Source organism: Triplophysa dalaica, chromosome 4 (assembly GCF_015846415.1).
Source record: "Triplophysa dalaica isolate WHDGS20190420 chromosome 4, ASM1584641v1, whole genome shotgun sequence".
Taxonomy (NCBI): domain Eukaryota; kingdom Metazoa; phylum Chordata; class Actinopteri; order Cypriniformes; family Nemacheilidae; genus Triplophysa; species Triplophysa dalaica.
The window spans coordinates 11,895,176-11,915,876 of NC_079545.1; the positions used below are offsets into that span (position 1 = coordinate 11,895,176).

General features: G+C 39.5%; 1 protein-coding gene across 1 annotated transcript in view; it reads left to right on the forward strand.

Moving 5' to 3' along the window:
• The first annotated feature begins 1,751 nt into the window (after positions 1 to 1,751).
• Positions 1,752 to 20,701, forward strand: part of si:dkey-215k6.1 (transmembrane protein 132C) — a 180,156-nt gene continuing 161,206 nt past the window's right edge. The window contains exon 1 of the mRNA XM_056746511.1: positions 1,752 to 2,374. Within this exon, the coding sequence (XP_056602489.1) occupies positions 2,275 to 2,374 (100 nt within the window). The 5' untranslated portion in view covers positions 1,752 to 2,274. The remainder of the gene's footprint in view (positions 2,375 to 20,701) is intronic.

Here is a 20,701-nt window from a genome sequence, read left to right on the forward strand (position 1 = left end):
TCCAAAATGTTTTTAATAAAATAAATTATTTTGTAACTTTGTAAACTCACTCTTTTGTTGTACTGATGCATTTTAAAATAGGTTGCCAAAGGTGTTTCCTGGTGATGCTGGGTAAGTCTCCCCCCATCTTGCTACCCTGCGGAGGAAAAGCGGCCTTGGAGAATGGATGGATGGTTCACGCATTCTGCAATAAGCAAGAGGAAGTTTTAAAGGAATTAATGTGGTACATAACAAGTTACGTAAAGGATTGAAAAATGAAATGATTGTGATCTCAGTGTCATGACATGAGCATCATCCTATTGAAAGATGTTTCCCTGGGCTCGGATATAAAATGAGTAGAGAATTAGGAATGGGCTGGTGTGTGTCACAAAAGAGGAGTGCAGGAAGACCAAAAAAAGAAGACACCAGAAGAAGAGGGCCAATTGTATTTTTCTCCTAAATACACAGTGCAGTGTGCCCAAAAATGTGGGCCAAAACCATTGATTCCCAAAAGCTGAGGCTGGTGATTAGACGCAGAAGGAAACAGAATGCATCAGATTCACTTGGTGCATTCATCATTCACACACTCAATAGAGCTGGATATAGTCTGCCCTCCTGCTGAAAAATAAGCATGGCTGGAAATACAGTTCTCGCACAATGGAGAAAAAGTAATAAAAACCCTTTGAGACAAATTAGACTTGGATTTAACCAAACAGAGGAAGTGGATACAGATGCCATATAAGAAAGCAACAGTGACATTTTATAATAGAGATCACCTTTGATTTTCACCAAAACAAGGTCTTTTGCTATACACATGCTATTCCTGAGAAGAGATTCGTGGTTTGGTTTACAAGGATGCTCAGACACCAGTACAGTACAGACATGTACTGCTTGGGCCACACACCGAGAGAAGTTATTATTCCGGACTCACTAGGGGTCGCTATTACTCCTTTATTGAAGAAACTTTGCACTGAGATGTATGTTACACAGCACTTCTTCACGCAGGCTCACTTCTAATTATATATTCCCCCTCAAATATATTCTGAAATGTTTAGTATTTCGTTTCTGTAGCATGGTAAACGGTAGAGCATGAAGCTTGTAACACCAGGGACATTTCGATTTCCAGGGATACTGAGAAAACAATGTTTATTATATATTCAAGGACTTTAAATATACAAGTCTGCAAATTATGAACTCTAAATATATTTTAAGCCAGACAAACGTCTTCTTATCAATCAAAATCACATTTGTTGGAGCTAACTAACTTGTCTCTGTTGTTTAAACAAGCATACCAATGTTTCAGCTTTACGTTAAAGTTTATATTACTGTTGTAATGTGAGAAACGTGCTTTTTAAAAAAAACGTTTCATTATTATTATAGTCATTATTAACAATATTAATATTCACATTATGTATTATTTTATTGTTGAATCATGCACGTCATGACACCTTATAAAATGGCCAAAGATTTTACTTTTTAAAAGCACTACATTATAAACAATCATTAATTTTACATTTTTTTGTAAACACAAAAACGACGCGTAAATTTGGCGTATTCATTGTTCAGTTTTTGTTGATTTAAATGCCTCCCTGGACGCAGGCGTGAGGGTTTATCCCGCATGTGATTGGCTGGCTTTTCTGTGCACCTGTTCTGTATGGAAACTCCATTGGCTACTTAAAATGTCGATCAGTTCCACCTCCTCTTCACGTTTTCCTCTCTATGCGCTGGGGTACCAGTACCAGCTTGACTGTTGGCCTTTCTGTCTCTGGAGAACTACCCGACCAAGTTCGTTGAGGCAAAGCGAAGCCAGAAATCAGACATGTCAACGCAAATGCAGCGTCAGTGCAGTGATGGGAACATTTAAGAGAGAGTTAGCGGCGACCGACGGTGGTTTTGCGCTCCGGTGCGCCAAGATACGGATTCATAGGACGCGCGACTTTTCCTCCCCGCGAGCTTGCTGTCTCGCGGAGAACGCCAACTTCTGCGGCGCGTGATTCCTGCTACACAGCCACCGGTCTTGAGCTCTACACTTGTGTTTTATAAACTTCACTTAGGAGGGAATAATAGCCTCACGTGAACATTAGAGAGACTTTCCCCGTGTTTTAAGACGGCTTCGCCACTTACATACTGAGAGGTGTTATTCTCTTTTTAACGGAATTTGTGGTGACATTTAGCGGACAAGAATTTTGGGAGACCGCGAATCTCGCGAATCTGCTGTTACCAATTACATTATCAGATGAGTTTCACGAGGATTATGTTATTTATTCAACGATTTATCAAACTAGATTATTCATAATGTTGTTTTTGAACAATATTCTACTACCCCGAAAGCCAAAGATGATCGCTATGAGGATGACGTTACTGCACGCGCTCCTCGTCGTATCTCTCCATCGAGGTAAGGCAACATTTACGCACACTCAGAACTTGTTGCAAAACTGCTCTTTTACTTCTATGAAGTATTTTATCTGCTCGATACATAACCGTAGAAATAAACGTTTATTCTTTATCTAGAAAAACTTAACTGTTGTGGACAATGGCAGTGCGCTTTTACGTCTTCAGCGCTGCTCCATAAAGGAAAAAGTTAAGATATTTCACGGGTTTCCCTGCTGTTTTCTGTCCAGCGTGACCCATTTTGACATCTTAATTCACTTTTGAAACATTTATAAAGCAATACACACTTTTTTGATAAGTGTTGTATGTGTTTGGTCTTTGAGAGGCTGTGGTGCGCGATGACAGCGGCAGGGTGATGGTGTTCCGAGCGTAGTAAATAATAGAAATGTTGGTTTCTCACCTTGTTTTTTTTGCGGTCTTGTCTTTAATTATGCATGCCTGTTGTTGGCTAGTAAAACAGATATGCGATGATTCCGCTTTCTTTTTTAAACCAAGTATTGTGTGGATGAAGCTTTGGACACATTCGGGGTTTTCTTTCTATAGAAAACGGTTTAATTATTTTAATAAATAAAAAGATTGGTTATGTTTTGAAATAAGATAACATGTGCGACTAGATTAAAATGTTTAAACGTTGTCGCTTGTACATTTTGGAAGTGTTACTATCTGGTCTCCTAGCGCAATATTTTCTCTCTCTCTCATGTATAGTTAAATATGTTAAATTAGATTGTTTGTTGAGTAACAAAGTATGCAAGATTAACAGATTTTGCATGAAACTAATGCTTTTTAGAAACCCGTATTATTTATTGTTATTTTATCATCAGGAGACCAGTGGCATTGGTCTTGGAAGTCACATGATCTACGTTGTTAAATGGTTCTTAACTCTTTACAAAATACAATTTACAATGCAATGCAGTTAGTTTTAAGGGGACAGTGCTCTTAAATCCCAATAGACATACCGGCTGTAGTTAAGGTGAGCCACCTTATTTTCACCCTCCGCAGATGCAAGCGACAGTGATGAAATGACCAGACTGGTGTCCTATCAACGTGCTGTTTCTGTTCATTCTCTCCACCTGAGGAAGCCCACACTGGCCTCACATCTATTTTTACTTGCACTATCCCAGCAAGTCTGGAACTGGACATGTCATACAAACAAACAATTAGACTGTGGGTGTGCTACAGAGGCGGACAGAAAGTCAAGAGTGTAGGGGACTGCAAAATTAGAAAGTATGTGTGGAAAATCTTGTGAAAGGGCGAACGTGAGTGATGACAAGTTTGCCCGAGTGTGTCTGTGGAGGGGGTAAGATGTTATCACAAAGGTTGACTCTGGAGACAACATTTGCTGAACTTGCACTGAAACTGTCATCATCATCATTACTGTTATTCAGCCTCCGCAGCAAAGGTGGCCTCACACCACCGTGTGTAATAAACTGCAGTCAAACATCAATTTCAAACAGTATGTTGTTTGAATGAATAGAATTTTGTCTGATGAGCTGTGGAGGTCCACGAGAACACCTGGCAGATTTGTCAGTATTATTATGAAAGTGCCAGCTAAATGTATATTTTCAGTTTTTTATAATTACACACCTGCTCACATGTGGTGGGATGACTGTTTGAATAGCGTAGCAGAAGCAAAAGGTAAAAAGAAATGGTACTGTATAATGTTAATGTGTGTGCGCGTACTGTGTGGTAGTAGGTGCTAGCGAAATGTTGATGGCTGTAGGCTAGACAGATCTGTGAGTGAATTAGACCAAATTTGCTGTTCGTCTGCTGAAGGCCTAAATATGCACCTGTTCTTGACGACGGCATTGATAAATCATGGGATGAAAGGTGTTCGTCGCTTCTGGGAATTTTAGGAGCTTAATTGACAAAAGCAGATGGATGTTTACAGAAGAACAGTCTTACAAGCAAGGCTTTGAGCTTGTTCTCTTAACTGTGTGAAAGACAATTGTAAAATGCCTCTCCGCCTCTCTCATCTCCAGCATCCCTCCCTTCTGCGGGTGGATATCGTCAGATCCCTGTGTGTATCAGGGCGCACAGGTCTGAACAGTAACAAAAACAGAGGTGTGATTAAAACTGTCGGAATAGCGGGCTGTCAAACACAGTTGCCCTGCCATACGCATACACATACATGCAAGGAAAGACATCCTGGCCATGTTTGCGAGGCGAGCAGGGGACCCATATGTTGGAGGGTTGGCTGACACCAGGGAGATGATTTGCTCTATATGGAGCCTAAATCTCTTTCTATACTCCGACACATACAAGCACACGCACATACAGCAACTCCGGCATTCAGGCATGCTCGAAGATTTTCTTCCAGAGAATACTATTTAGAGTTTCTTAAATTCATCAGATTAAATTCATTGCTGGAAGTGTGAGCGCAGTGTGTACATATGTGTGTACTTTTAATAATCTATATTCAAAGAGGGATAATCAAGAAGATATTTCCCCACAGATTGGCATCCAGAGAGAGAAAAAGAGAGAAAGCAGAGGAGGGCTACAGATGAGTGAAAGTAATGACTGTGATCATTATCTCCCATGTTTTTAATTGAGATAATGACCCTGAGGAAGACAATAAAACTCCCAAAGGAAAGATTTCTATTTCCCTCTCTCTCTCCCCATTCTGTCATGTCCCTTCTATTTTTCCCCTTTTCAATTTCCTAGAAACGACTGCATTAAATTCCATCAGTTTAGCTGTGGTAACACGACTTTAAATTCCAACAAAGGAACATTGCTTTTTTAGGAGTCTAAGGGTAAATGTTTTGTCTAGTATACTACTTTGTGTTCCCATACCAATTCTGTAAATGTTATTTTGTCACTCCTAAGCTAGAAAGAAAAAGTATGCAGAGACGGAAATGATTTTCCATTACAACTGCAGAAAGACCAGTTAGCAAGTTCCCGTTTTGCAAACATAATAAAATTGAAAACTTTCATCTCAGCAAATTGATTTCGGTCGGATTCAGAAAGGATAAATGAGGTGGAGAAGAAAATCATTAGACCATTGGAGCATGGCTGTGCCGTGGAAACATTTGAAGTTTGCGCATAGTACGCGATGTGTTTAATGTGAGCGCACACGCCTTACTTTGATTTATTCATTCACTCATTCAGAGTCACGTGAAGGAGATTTATGCATTATGGAAGGACAGAAAGATACATTTAAAGCCAGCATGAAAGAGACTATAGCCAGAAAATAGTGTAAAAGGTATTAATGAATCGAGATGTTGTATATTTTTTTGTCATGCCATGAATCTATTTTATGCTGCTGCTTTCTAATTTTTAAATATTCTCTATATTTACAATCTACTGGAAGGTGTATCTCCATCAGTAGCAGCTTGCAGTTCATTTAACGTGTACATGTCCTCACAACGCCTGAGAAATGATTGCCATTATCTTTGGCTTGACTCGACACACACCCGTACTCTGCTTTGGATGTATTGTAGCCATATGCTTTTGGCTCTGGAAATTACAGTTCCACTTCTGTGTTACTATTAGGCCATACTTCTTTACTTTCTTCTCACTATAGCCATTTTCTACATCGATTGTGCTGTGTTCGCTTTCCTGTGATGCGATTAAGCGAGGAAGGGAGACGAAAACGAGAGGATACTGGAGATGTTAGAGGTGCCTCTTGTTTGTGAAGATGGAATAATTAACACTCATTAAGAAGAGGGTGATGAGTGGCTTTGGGGTGGTGCTACTTGTTAGGATAATTAGAGTCAAATAGGCCTCATTATGCAAGTAGGGAGGAAGTGCGATTCTGTCAGTGTTTACCTGAACTCTGCCGTACCGATGACCTCGGATTGCAAGAAAATGACAGAGAGGCAGAGAAGATAAAGAAGAGGAGAGATAATGATATGATATAGGGAGGAAGGAAATGGAAATAAAGTCAGGGACAATCTGTTTAAGAGCTGTGAGGAGAAATGAGAGTAATTGGATAACAAAAACGAGAGCGAACGAATGAAATATATCATCTGTAATTAAATATAAGCTCAGACTGCAATAAAGAGGCCGTTCCATTTCGAAGAAGGAAATGAAATGTTTCTGAAATAATTTTACCATAGAGAGAAATGTGAGTGAGCTAGACTTTCAGGGCACTCTGCTCTGCTGCAGAAGTAAAACAACTCTTTAGCATTATGGGCAAAAAAGCTGCCGCCTAAAAGCTGACACTGTGAAGTCATTGTGCCATGGTGAAGAACACTTGATGTGTCAGTATTCTCACCGTTCCTCTAGAGATCACTTTTGTAGCGGTCTGCAGAGGAGCTTAAAGTGCTAAAAGTCAACACTGTGTGAAATGTGCTTCAGGTATACGTTTTTATGTATTTTTGAGAGGGTGTGTTTTGTGAGCATCACTAGAGTTGTGTATGTGTCCGCTGACCTCTATAAGGCCGTGTGTGATGGATCGAGGCTCGCTTTAACTGCAGGCCTCTGAGAGTGATTAGTCCTCAACATGTTGCCTGTCCGGCTGAGTTTTGGCATCACACACGGACGATGAGACCCGAGTGACTTTGCTCAGAGTTGGGTGGGGTGCCTCCACAGTGCTGTGTGTGCGTGGCCGATCTTGGCATTGGATCACTCCATCACTTTGCCTGGCATAAGTTCTGTCAGATGGTCTGTCTGCTTGGCGTGACCTTACTGCTCTCTGTACGCCTGTGATGCAGTAATAGATAAAAAATGCTTCCGGTCACAACAAAAAAGCTTTCTTGGCAAAACAACTTGTGGAAGAAAAATAGAAATAAACAAATTAGCGTCCCGCATGGCGCGGAAATCTGTTCTAAATGTTTCTCATCGTGTAGGAAACAATTTCCATTTCTCTCTGCTGGTGGCCAGATGAGGGACTCTGTGTGTATTTGTTCTGTTTAATAGTTCGACTAATAGGAAAAAACTATATTTTCTTTAGGTAATCAGACAAGAATGGTTTGACCAGACCTTATCTCTTAGCAGTCAATGTTTAATATCCATACTCGCTTAATTGCATGCCACACATATTGTGGGCAATAAAATGTTAGTTTAAGCGCTCTAAACTCTTGCTTGTGAATCATATTTTCTATAAAGACGTCAGATCTACTTATGCATTGAAACAAAAAACTTTATTATATAACTACCGCCCTGTAACAATTTCAAATAAAATATTTCTGTGTTAAGTTGGCCATCGCCACAACAAACCTCCAGTATAGGATTATGTGATAAGGATTTTGCAGATAGTGCAATTTGATTGGCGTCTTGTTTTTTCCTAATAAGCTATTGCTATTTCTGTTTTAATCCCATGACATCTCAAGTGACATCATTGTGTTCATGTGTGTACCTGATAATAACCCTTAAGACCTACAGTAGATCCGTGCAACACACACAATGATATTAATGCACATCTGACATTTTGAGGCTCAATTCGTCATGAGAGGGAGGAGGGGTGGGGCTGGTGACATTTCATGCAGCCATAATGTTATTCATTATGGCAGAGGGGCACTGGAGAGGGTACAGGGGGCGCTGCCTGTGTGTGCCACAACCCATCTGTCTCCTTGCCCCCCTCTCTTCCCGCTCGCTCCCTCCCTCTTTTTTACTTGGGGTGAAATGGCAGGAGTGTTTTCCCTTCACCCTGAGGCCTCTGAGATATCCCTGCCTGCTTTCCCCTGATAAGACAAACCTACATCACTTACCTTTTCCTCTCTCTTGCCTCTCTCTCTCTCCTCTTCAAACTTTGCTTTAGGGGGAGAATTGCTGAAATCTTTACGGGGCTTTTTTCACAGAAATGCAGTAAAAGAGACCTCTGATATTTGCTTCCACATAGAATTCTCGCGTCACTAACAGATTATAAATTTGACCTCTTTGAATTGCAACTGCTTTGAGAGACTGCTAAGGGATTGGTGGAAAGCTAATAATCTATACATTTTACAAAAAGTGACTTATTTTCCTCTTTGTATTTTTTTTTATTGACATGTAGTCGAGAAGGTGAAATAATAGAAGAAGGGTGGATTCGGGAAAGGACCAGAGCCACATTTAAAGTCCCAGTGAAATTGAAAATAACAATTCCTATTTTTTGCAGCGTTTATTGTTAATAGCTTACCAATGTGGGTCGTTCTCTTTTTAAAGTTCTTGTACCCTAATAATCTTCAGTCAAAATATGAAAATGCACTTCCGTCCTGTAGTGACTATCCATCTTAAATGGCTTAAATTAGACAGTTTGGGTGGGGCATCTGTTTACTCTTCCCCTTCAACTGTCATTCTGCTCCCAGTTCCATTTCAAAATGCAAATCGCACGGGCAATTTTTTTTCTAAATCAAAATTCCGTTTCACTCGGAAATGCGTCAGAATACGGAAGTAAACACGATCACAACTTCCTGTTCACAGAGGCACTGTTGGTGTCCTCATCGTATCATTTACATACACATGAGCTAGATTAAAATATCAGACATTTTGTTGTGCTGCTGTAGGATTATTGGCCAGTTGTGTCTCAGCATACGTTTACCGGCTCCGCTCCTCAATCTACGAGCTGTTAAACTGCTCTCCAGTCCTTGTCTCTCTTTCTATTTCTCCCAGCTGGCTGTTTGAGTGCTGTTTACTCGTTTGCCATTCCTTAGAGAGGTAATTAAGGACGCTACATAGAAGAGAGCGAGTGAATGCTGGAAAAGAGAGACGGTTATATTACGTCTAAATTCTACATGAAGCCGAATGCTTGGTGTGTCTCTCCTCCCCTGCCTGCTTCTCTTTTTCCACCTGCCTCCCTCATTTCATCCCTCCTTTTCCCTCTCTAGCTGTCATTTTTCTGTCATCCAGTACTTCTAAACATGTACACTCCTAGTCTTCCTCGCCATCTCTTAACTTTCCCTCTCTGTAAAACCTGTTCAGTTCTGTTATTGCAGAAAAGAGATACAGAACGGTGTGGAAGGGTGCCGTTTAGCCCAGGGCTTAACCCAAAAGTAACCCAAGCAGATAGAGGATTGAAGATAGAAGATCAGTCTGCGCGGGTTTCTCTTGAGAGAGGGAAACAAGAGAATCATTGTTCGGGACTAGTTGATGTCTCTGTAGTTGAGAGTCAGAGTCTTTTACAGCGAAGACTTTAGAGCTGCTACTCCTCTTCTGCTTGAAACCTGCACATGAAGATGATACTATTACTCTCTGCAGTTATTCTTTTTACAGTTATTCTCTCATCATTGATAAAACAGTTCTACTTTCTGTGCTTCACAATCAAGTTACTTTCCAAAGTGTTCTGGAGGAGCTGTATGCTTGACACACACATGCTGTGTATTCTCAAATAGTGTGATTACAGTGTGTTCCCTTCCAGGTGGCTTTGTTTGTGTGCTTTTTGTAGTCTGAGAGGTTAGAGGCTGTGAAGGATTTTCTGAAGAGTGTGTTGCATGCTCCACATCCTCTTTTCACTTACAAACACATCCTGGGAAATCTAGAATGATGTTGACTGGTTTAATTTATTTTAAAGAGAGAGAGGGTATAAAATAGGTAATTGTGTCAAATAGCTTTGCGTCCCCAAACTCCCAACTATCGTCACAGTAGAGAACACACTGAACCTAAAGAAAACGAGAGAGTTACAGTGAATAAGAACTTTGAGGACCTCAATCATCTCTTCCATCTTCTGTCTTCTGGTCAACTTCCTGCTTAGCTTCTTTTGGTACCTGACCTCTGTATTCTTATGAAAGGGATAGATGATGTGTGTTTGAGCAATTAGCCTTTATGCAGATCTGATACTGAAGAGAGTGCTTATCTGGTGTGGCAAGCATATCTTTAATGCATTTTTTGAATGTTTCCCTCAACCTAAACCATGTTTAGTATTTGGGTTTGCTTGCCAAGGATATCATTGCTACTACTGTTGCTTCTAATTAGTGTTAGATGGTACTATGTATGAAATTTAGCAGCATCTAGTGGTGAGGTTGCAAATTGCAACCAATGGCTCACTCCTCCATTCCCCCTACATTTCGAAGAACTACTGTGGTTAACACAGAACTAAGATGTTTTTGCTTCTTCGTTGAAGGAGGTAACGCATTTGTGAAACGTGCTCTGTAGAGCAGTTCGTCTGTTTAGGGCTACTGTAGAAACATGGCGAATTCCATGTAAGGGGACTCGTGGTGTAGACAGAAATGGCTCATTCTAAGCTATTAAAAACATTATGCTTCATTATTTATAGTCTTTGCACATCTCTAAACAAACAATGATGTTCATTATATTGCATTTCTGTCAATAGATCCCCCAAAAAATGACACATCGGACCTTTAGTCTAACAAAGGTTTTGACGTGTACTGACATGGTGCAATGGAGATACATTTTCTTAAATTATGGGTTTTGTTGGGGTGGGTTTTCACTCTTCTAAATGATAAGCCTTGCACTTTTTGCTTAGTAGATGATAAACCGGGTGCAAAATGTCCTATAGAATAAGAATTTAATTCCTGTGCTGAGCTGTATATCTAGAGGCCACATTATCACAGCGTTTTCATTGACATTTTAGCACCTAGGTTTGGTTCAATCTTCTTCATATCTTTTACCTCATCTGACATCTCGTACTACAGAACCAACAGACAGTTGAGAGAGCAAAACCAAGGGGCTGTGTCCTTTTTAAACATCAGTCTCTCAGGTTATCAGGACCCCATCTATGTGCGCATGTACAAAAAGAGAGACATCTACCTAGCTCAGGCACTCAGGGATGCTTGGGGGCTAAAAATGAAATTACATTCATTATCAGAGGTTAGAAATTATCACCACTGCGTTTGGATTAGATCAGATTGGTATAAGTGTGTTTGCACTCCTACATTTGCCAAGGGGTATCACAGGGCCAGACTGGGTAAGTGTCGCCAATGTGTGTGTGTGAATGAGAGAGAGAACCATTCAGTTAAGATTATGTGTCAGTGGCACACTTTTAATTTGAGTTTTTATTTAAACAGCCAACAAACCGACAAAAGCACTTCATTTGTATGAAGACAAACATGGCTCCTCAGAGAGATTTTACCAGGCATGGGAATAAATAGCATGAATATCGGCATAATGGCTTTCAAGGCGACAGAGGGAGGCGAGCATTTCAGCAGTAAAAAAAATCACTGTAAATTCCAAATTCAGTTATTTCTGCACTCCCAAAGCTAGCAGTACAATCACTGATCTAATGTGCCTGTCTCTGTCTAATTATTTCATGTTTGCACCTCTTTTATATGTTTGTTCTTGCATAATGCATTGCCTCAGATATTTGAAGCAGCAAACAAATTAAAAACACATCAGAGAATTCTGGGTATTTCATTTCAGGCTGGATGAGTAAGCACGTTTTGGAGATTTGGAGCCAGCGATGACCCTGATGACTGCTTATTTAGTTTTGCATTTTTATGGTTTTCTTTATTTGCCTCTGTATATGTTTGTGTGTGTGTGTGTTCATGGATATGTAACCACAGTAATCGGTACAGCACAGTATTTAAACATTAGATTACCCAAAGACTGACAGGAATGCGTGAGGAAAATAGAATACGCCCTTTTCACAATGTAGAAACTTAACTTCTGCCTTTTCGCGAAGCAGTGTTTCATAACCGTCTTCCAACAAACAAGGAGAGAAGAAGAACTTCCGTTTTGCCGTTGCGCTGGAATTTAACAACAGTGAAAAAACACGTTTCAAGTATTTATCCTAGCACCTTCGCTAACACAAAAAGAAAACAAAACACTTATCTTCATAATCAAACGGGTACTGTTCAACAAAGAGTTTGTTTCCTTTATCTAGCTTTGATCTTGTCGTAAGAAAATTTGTCTGCAAGACGTTGTACATCATTTAGCCGTATTTGTGGCAGCTTTGCAAGGGACTTGGTAAAGTCCACTCTGAAGCGCTAGCGGATGTAACGCTACACTGCTTCGCAGCAGAACTGAAGAGGCGTGTTGTCATGTGAAAAGGGGACTATTGGGAAAGGACCTCGAGTCAGGATTCGAACTTGGATCCCCAAAGGTCCGTTGCACTATTTGTCTGTGCATTAAACGCTAGGATGTTAGCGCCAACAGAATTGTTATTTTTGTATGAAATATATACTCATGCATTAACCAAATGTTTCCCACATATAAGAATTTGTTGTAATTAGAACACTGAAAGGCTAGAAGTCTTGGAAGTCGCAATTAATATTTGATATTTGGAAAGGTGTCGATTCCCAAACCCTCTCATCTGCTCATTTGCCAGGATATATACCAAGCTTTTAATCATTCTTATAGAGGCCAAAGTCTGGCAGCTAGGTTTATTTGGCACCTTTTGACCTCTGTTGCAACTAATAGGCCACAACATCAGGTCGATCCTTTATATTGTGCGTTTACAAAAAGCCGAATCCTCAACCTCGGCTGTGACAGCTCACCGCCTAAGGTATTTTTGTACAGCTGTTGTACCAGGGGTTAAAAGCACTCCAACAAAGTCTGGAGAATCTTTCACTGTGAAAATCTGCTCAGTGTGTGGAACTGCTTTGGTCTGTTAGACACAGCCGCGAATTCCGTGCGCTTCAAATCCCTACCTGCGAGTCCTGACGTATTCTCTCACATCCCAGGTGAGAGACACCATCCTTGTTTGAGGCTCAGCTTTTCTGAAAAGAGAATCTCCAAGAGTTGAATGCAGACGAACGTTAACCTTGATTGAATTTGACTGTGAAATCCCAGCTGAGATACAGAGAAGGACGGAAAGCAAAGAAAAAGAGTTGAACAGGAGGGGACACACACGTATGAGAATGAGAGGAAGAGAAATACAAACAGAAAAGGAGGGGTAGTCTGTGAACCATGTTCATTTTAATTAATCTCTTCTGTTAGTCAGAGCTGTATTTTTAGTAGGATTGTGAGTGAACTACATCTGGTCTCTGGGCCCCAAGGGAGAGACAGGCCAGTCTACGTACTGAATGTGTGGGTGTGTGTGTGCTAACATTATCGTGTTAATAGGCTTTACGAGTCTTGTATGAGTTTGTATGTGTCTAGAGTTATTAAGGATCTTATTTTACACTTGAAAGTAACATTTTTTCCCCCCCCTCAAGTGCACTTCTAATGTTAATCGTTTTTTAAGTTGATTGTAATTTTATTTAGTTTTCCAAGGCCACATTTTGCCCTTTCTTTGAACCTTATAAAACTTGTATGTAGCTTTGTAAGTCTATTTTACTTCAAAGAACACAACATAAGTATTGCTGTCTCAATTATAGAATGCCATTTTATGTAAATATTTATTCAGTTTGTGCTGAAACCCTTGGACTTGACCCACTTAATTAGCCTTTAAATTTCATCACGCATTGTAAACATCTCACTTCTGACCACTGAAGTGTGAAGTAAACATCTCATTGTGTTTGGGAGAGAGTATTTTTGTGTATGTTCGTTGGGGAGTCGGCTGTAATAATGTAATATTCTTGTCAGCTGCAGAAAGGCGTCCTGACGTCACCTTGGTAAGATTCCAGAATAAATTCATTAGGGTTGAACACACAAATGTGGCTATCCAAAAAAGGGAAGCAACTTTCTAACATTTTATAGTAAAAATAATAGTATTTTTTATAAGTATTTTTTTGGACATATTTCTTCATATTTTTGGTTTAAATTTTTTTTGTATTCTTAATTTACTAGAGATAGAAATAACCAGAGAGCTGCCAATACAATATCATATAAAAATAGTCACAATATTACAGTTCTTGTATTATAGTGTGTATCCTTTCAAAAAACTAGTTAAAAAAATTTTCATCTGCAAGTGCTTTGCATAGTTACATTCTTACCTTGTTCTAAGCAGAAAGGGTATATTTGTAGCAGTACCCCAAAATGCATTGTATGGGTCAAAATGATTGATTATTCTTTCATGCCAAAATCATTAGGATATTAAGTAAAGATTATGTTCCATGAAAATACAGTATTTTGTAAAGTTTTAAATAGGAAAATATCTAACCAAGATACTAACAACCATACATCCAAAAGCCTATTTATTCAGCTTTCAGATGATTTACAAATCATAATAAAAAATTGACCACTATGACTGGTTTTGTGGTCCAGGGTCACATATTCATTTGAAAAATGCAACTAAAATGATTTATTGGTGGAGTTTATATTTTTATTAACAAGGCTCAAAATGTACAAGGACCAGGCCCATCATGGTGCGGAGGTGTTAATAAGTGAAGAGAAGTCTGTCACTGCACTCCTTGGCAGTAAATAACATGCTGATGGCTTTATCCTACGCAAAAGTCTGACCCAATGTACATTTCAATTGCTCCATGAGCACTGTTTACAGAGAGATTTTCACCAGGAGACAGTTGTTGTATCATGCCCTGTGTGTAAATCTCCCTTTCTTTTGCCATCTCTCATCTTCATGGTACATGTTGTGCAGAACGGACCGCTTGGCAGGCGTTTACGGTTGGCTGGACCAGCGTTGCTCTCAGATGGTGTTTTTTGGACAAGTCCCCTGAGAGGAAGAGGGAGGATGGAATAAAATGGCCATTGTCCAGTGGTGTTTTGGACCCACGAGTCTCTCTTGGGTCTTACTCAGTCTGTCCAATCACTTGCTGTCAGCTTCATGCCTCTTGAAGTGCTGGCCAATGAAGTGTCTTTTGAGGGTTGAGTTGGACAGTTGTGCTCCTATTGACCCCCCCAGACGGATAATGCTCACATAGTCTCCGAAAGCCAGATTGGAACATGAGGAAGAATGAAAATGTGCATTCTTTGAGTGGAGATAGTAAGCAGGCGTGTACCTCATCTTTAGCCTCTTTAAACATACATTTTCTTCCATCACTGCCATTGTTTCTTATCCTCTCGTACCTGTCTTTGCTCTTTTCTTTAGTCTCCCGTATCCTTTATTCCCTACACTCTGCTTTCATTCCTTCTCTGCGTTCCCCTTTTTGCATGTGTGGGGGTGTCTTCTCTACACAACCCACCGAGTGTGTGAGCGCGCTACAAATCTCTCTTCTCGCTGCTCCATCTGCAGCGGAGAATAAAAGAGTCTTTTTATTTTTCAAAAATAAACTCCTTTGGACAGGAGGGGGAAGACGCACACCAAACACACCGTCAGATCGATCTGCCATCCCCAGCATGCTTTGATTCGGGAGGCTTAATCAATGCGTTTGTAAACGTGTATATCACAAAGGTTGACTTTTGGAAAGTTGCATGTGGTGGGGAACTTGGAACACACGCTTTGTGTCTTGATCTTGTCTTCCTGCTTGTTAAATAAAGCTTACAATGCTAAGGGTTGTTGAGGTACTGTATTCAGATTTAGGCATGAAAATTTGATTTCGAAATGATGCAAGGTATGGTGACTCGGCCTTGAATCTATAATATCATCAGAGCAAATGCAAAATGCCACACTTTTCTACCCTTAATAAAGACTTTTGGTTCAAACATAAATGACTGTGTTTGCAGTTCATGTTTTATTTTCACAGTAGTGGATAAGTGCAGTAAGTTTGATTTTTGTAAGATGTGTTCCTGGACAGGTACCATTGTTTTAGTCCATTTAAATCGGTTTTACGTGTGCTCTTTTGCAGAATAAATACTCAAACGGAGGTATTAGCAACATGTATGTAAGCTACTGTTGCTGTGTATGACATCAGAATTCCCAGCTAATTTTAATTGACCATGAATGGAGTAACCAGATGGTGTAGTTACGACATCTACCAGCAGGGGCTAACAGGGTGCAGTTAGCCAGCCAAATCTTGACCTCATGATCCTGGCACATAGGCCGTTTCTCAATATGCGTTCTTCAGCGGTCTTGTGTCCTTGTGTTCTCTCTCTACGTCATCAATAACCATCTATTAAAAAACTCAAGAACTGAGAAAGCATAAAGAGTACCCGGATGTGTTCTCGATATTAAGGATGCATCGAATGCAGCCTTGCGCGCATATGGAACCCGCTTGAATTACCAGAAGTCACTGCGGCTCATCCATTCAAGTTCATTCTTTCGTGGATGCCTCGCAAAACCGGTCTCCAAAAGAACACACGTCTGTTCTTTGCGTTCTTGGAATTGAGAAACGGCTATAGTCTGGCAAAATTGTGGTTGCCTGGTAAATATGCTAGTATGTCTGGTACTTTCACTTACTTATGTAAACTAATATTATGGGTTTTGTTGAGTAGGTTTTCAGAAGAGTGACTAATGTGCTAATGGGTTGTTTTACAGATCTAGTTCTGTATTTTGCCTTTGCCCGCTAGAGAACCAATCGACAGTTTTGCTTAAAATGTATATTCTTATGTGAACATTATTAGCATTTACTTATCCTCAAATGTTATTTCAAATATATTGCTGCTGTCCTTCTGAAACCTTGTATCTCCATATTTTGTTGATCGTTTATTAATTGTTTGCTATAAATCATTATTATTTGTCACTCTTTATGTTTGTCACTGGGTTTTGCTAATATCTAACCAATAAAAAGGAATTAAAATTGCTTGTCATTTTTGACAACACAGTGTGCAATCATCGAAAATGTTCAGTGTTTTTTCCATTTCCTGAACATTACCAATTTGGATATGCTGGGTTTTATAAAGACAGCAACGATATTTTGACTTTTATATATATTATATTCACTGAAAAACAACAGAAATATCCCCCTTCGTTTGGAGACAAAATTGTTTCTTATATTATACATAACACTACTCCATTTAGTCTACTGAGCTATAAAAGAGCCTCATCTGAGCAATAAAACTGTCTTCTGTGAGGTCTTATAGCTCGCCTCACAACGATCCCAATTAAAATATTCCTCAATTTTGCGTGGTGTTTTGAAGCATGTGTGACACAAATGCTGAGCTCAGCTAGTCTGTCTCGGAAATAAGACAGAGTTCTTCTGGAGAGGTTGCGAGGATGCATGTGAAGCGGAGGTCGGGGTGTGTGTGTGCATGAATAATGTGCACAAATAGGCAGCAAGGACAATGTGGTTAAAACTACCATGAGAGAGATCCAAAGGCAAGTCAGATTCTGAAAGTCAAATTTAATGCAACTAATGTTTCTAGTTTCAAGTAGTATGTGGTTTAAATTCAGGTTCAGGAATATTTTGATATTGGGCAGTTGTCTTAGCACCTCATGGAAACATGAGCAGATATCATAGGGTCAGCGTGTGGTGAGAACTGAAACTTTAACATGCCAGTGATCAAATTGTCACTGAGGGAGATTTATGAATCCAATCCTCTTCTCTTACAGACTCCAGATCTCACGCATTAGTGCATGAATCTGATGATTAGTGAGTTAGTTCCCCCAGTTGATCCATCTAATGAAACAGTCATTCAGTCTTAATGGAAGATCACTGTCCAAAGAGATTTCTCTATTCCCTCAATAGGCCCTATTTTTAGCATGACTGCCCTTTTATGTCAGCGCAAGCTGCTAATGGTACTTTACCTCCATTTAGGGTGAGAAAACCCCTTGGTTGTTCGCTGTGACCTTCACCAGTTGCCCTTTTAACTTTTTCTGAAGAGCTCTTTTACAGGGTGTGTGAAATGTATAACGACAGCCTATGAAGATTACAGAAAGCATTCGCTGTAGTGCAGACTACTTCCGAGTTAGTCCCGGGGGAACTGGTCATCATCCTCACACAGCAAAGGTATTTTCCCTAACCAATCACTTTATATCTATTCATGTGTCTCTCTGCGGCAAATTCATACAAAGGTAGATTCTAGGAGAGGACTTTAATACATTTTCTAGTGCAGTGTGATCTTATGAATAACACATGCAGATCCCATTCTGATTTATTGCCTTCTGAGGCTCATGCTGAAGACAAGGAAAGGTTTACAGGGACAGATTATATATATTTGGGTGGTCATAAATTATGTTGGATTCACGTCTTTGTGAAAGTTTGGAAGCTCTTTATTTTGGGTGAATTTTTGCTTGGAGATGTAGACTTGTCCAAAATGTGCACGGCGTTATCAATCAAAACTTCATCAGTCAAAAGGAATATATTGGACAGTGCTCGTAGGAATCCAGCTGTCTTGAATTGCGTCAGTAGAGGTTTTTGCACACGCTTTAGAGCCCCGCTGCCAAAAAGACACAGCATGCTTTTTAAAGATGAGTCAAGCAAGCAAATGAATGGCCTGGCGGAGTGCAGCCAGAAAGTCCTTGGAACTGAGTGACACAGACAAAAATGGAGGTGCTTTGATGAAAGAATGCTGTATCAAAAAGTATGTGATCTTAAATCATTGCTCGATTGGTGCTAAGTGATGACTCCATTATGGAGCAATTCATGACAAGAACAAATGATCCTATAAATTCTATCCCTTTTTTGTGATGTCATAAGTTTTACAAGGTAAGCTTACCTTATTATATCCTTTCTGTAAAAGTGCAAAACAATATAAAATTATTTTTCATGCAAGCTAACAGAAAAGCCTTAAAATAGAAAACAAGACTCTACTAAAAGTGCTCAATATTGTGCTTGGTTTTTGACCAAAAAAACGTACTTGTCTAAACACTAACTTCATTTACTAAAGAGGACTATTGCTAAGAACTGTATAACAAAATTAATGAAGGATGTCCATTTCATTTTCCGATCATCCCGAGATCGGTTTTCTCAACGAGGACCTCTTGTGATCCTATGCCAGACATGATCAAAAGATCATAGCAGTTTTGTGTATTAAGAGATAATCAGGAAGACGAAAGAATAAAACTGCTTTTCTTGAACATTATATGGTGATGTTATTATTAATAGAGAATAGTCGCAAATCTCTCGCTCCTTTAATGTTTTACTGTGAAAGATAAAGACTTTCAGGACTCACAGTATACCCTTATTATCGCTCTCATTAGTTATTGTATGCTAGTGTGTTTCTTTTCTTCCTAAGACATCTCTGATCAGGATCTCAATGTAAAGTCTTCCTCAGAAATAAAAGCTAATTTGCCTCGAGCTGGGATAGACCGTTTCCCATCAGATTAGGCAAAGATTAGCATCATGGTGCCGATTGGATTTGCAGATTAGTGGGATGGTGATGGCAGAGTCTCTGTTTTAATCCAGGCAGAATAGTCAGATAGCGTTAATACCCTGTCGAAAAGCGGCTTATGTTGTAATAGCTGATATAAACATTACATTTCATTGGCCTCAACTATTAATAAAAGAACAGTAGCACAGATGTTGTTTCCTGCTATAATGTTTGTGCTAATTTTTCCACCTTCGTGTCTTATAGTGGTAGTTAAACGTATTATCCCGTAGGCAATACTACAGTACATCTATTTGTCTGTTTATCTTTCAATGATAGATCTGGTGATTTGTGGATTTAATTATTGCCAGTGTTTCCCCTACCATTACCTTTGGGGGGCGCTCCGCCCTCGCCCCCTTTGAAGGTCAAGTTCATTTTATTTACTATATAGCGCCAGATCACAAGATACATTTTTTAAGGTTACCTTTCCTACTTAACCATTCTATACTTTGTTCTTTTATTAAACAAACTAAATAGCTTTATGGGATTTATCTTATTTACACGGCGGCATGTCATTTCTGTATCTACATGTTCATGCGCTTACAATTCTCCGCTGTATCGAGTTCTGCCCCGATGAGTTCGCACATAAACACGTAAGCACACTCCCACCAGCGGACAGTTAGCACGTGTTTGAATTTTTTTTGCGTCAACCACCTGAAATATTTTATACCAATATTTGCATTTTTAAACGCTCCCAGGGTGGTGAAGATTGCAACATTCGCTCTCCTGCTTCGAGTTTAAGTACAGAGAAGACGCATGCTTTGCCCCATGACAAGTAACAATAGTCCTGTCAAGTGACCAACAGATGGAAGGTTTTCACACAGCTTGACTTCGTTCCATCCGCACCATCCACGAGATATAATGAACCTTTCACAACATCAGACTATTTCTGTAGTTTAAATAGAGCAGCATGTCTTCAGAACTGAGATGTACACATTTATGTTGATTATATTTTGCTGCTATATCTTCTAATATCTTTATCTAGCGCCAATGTTCCTCATTTTAACCCTTTCCGATCCACAACAATGCTTCTCCCGCCAAAGACCCATTGCATATAAAGATCAAAAGACACCAAGAGCAAGTAAATAAATGGACACTTTTACTGTAACACGAAAATGCATCAGTAATAAAGTATTTTAAGCTGTCAGTCAGTTTACTGTTTGGTAGGTTTGTGACAGATTATGAACAATAACGTCTTGTATCTACATTTAACATTAATGATATTTATAATAATAATGCATTAATTATCAGCATGTAAAGAGCAATTCATAGTGAATCATATTTTAATTGGAAAGAATATTTATAATCAGTTCTAATATGAATGGAAAGGCTACTTGTTAATAACTTTAAGTACTTCTGCTCATGACAAATTCATTTCAGTTGTTACATTTTGTTGTCAGTAGTTTTTTAAATATAAAAATAGGCCACTAGGACTTCGCTTTAGCACCAGAGCGTAAAACACATTTTCTCAGTTGCCAGGCCTTTCCAGTTTCAT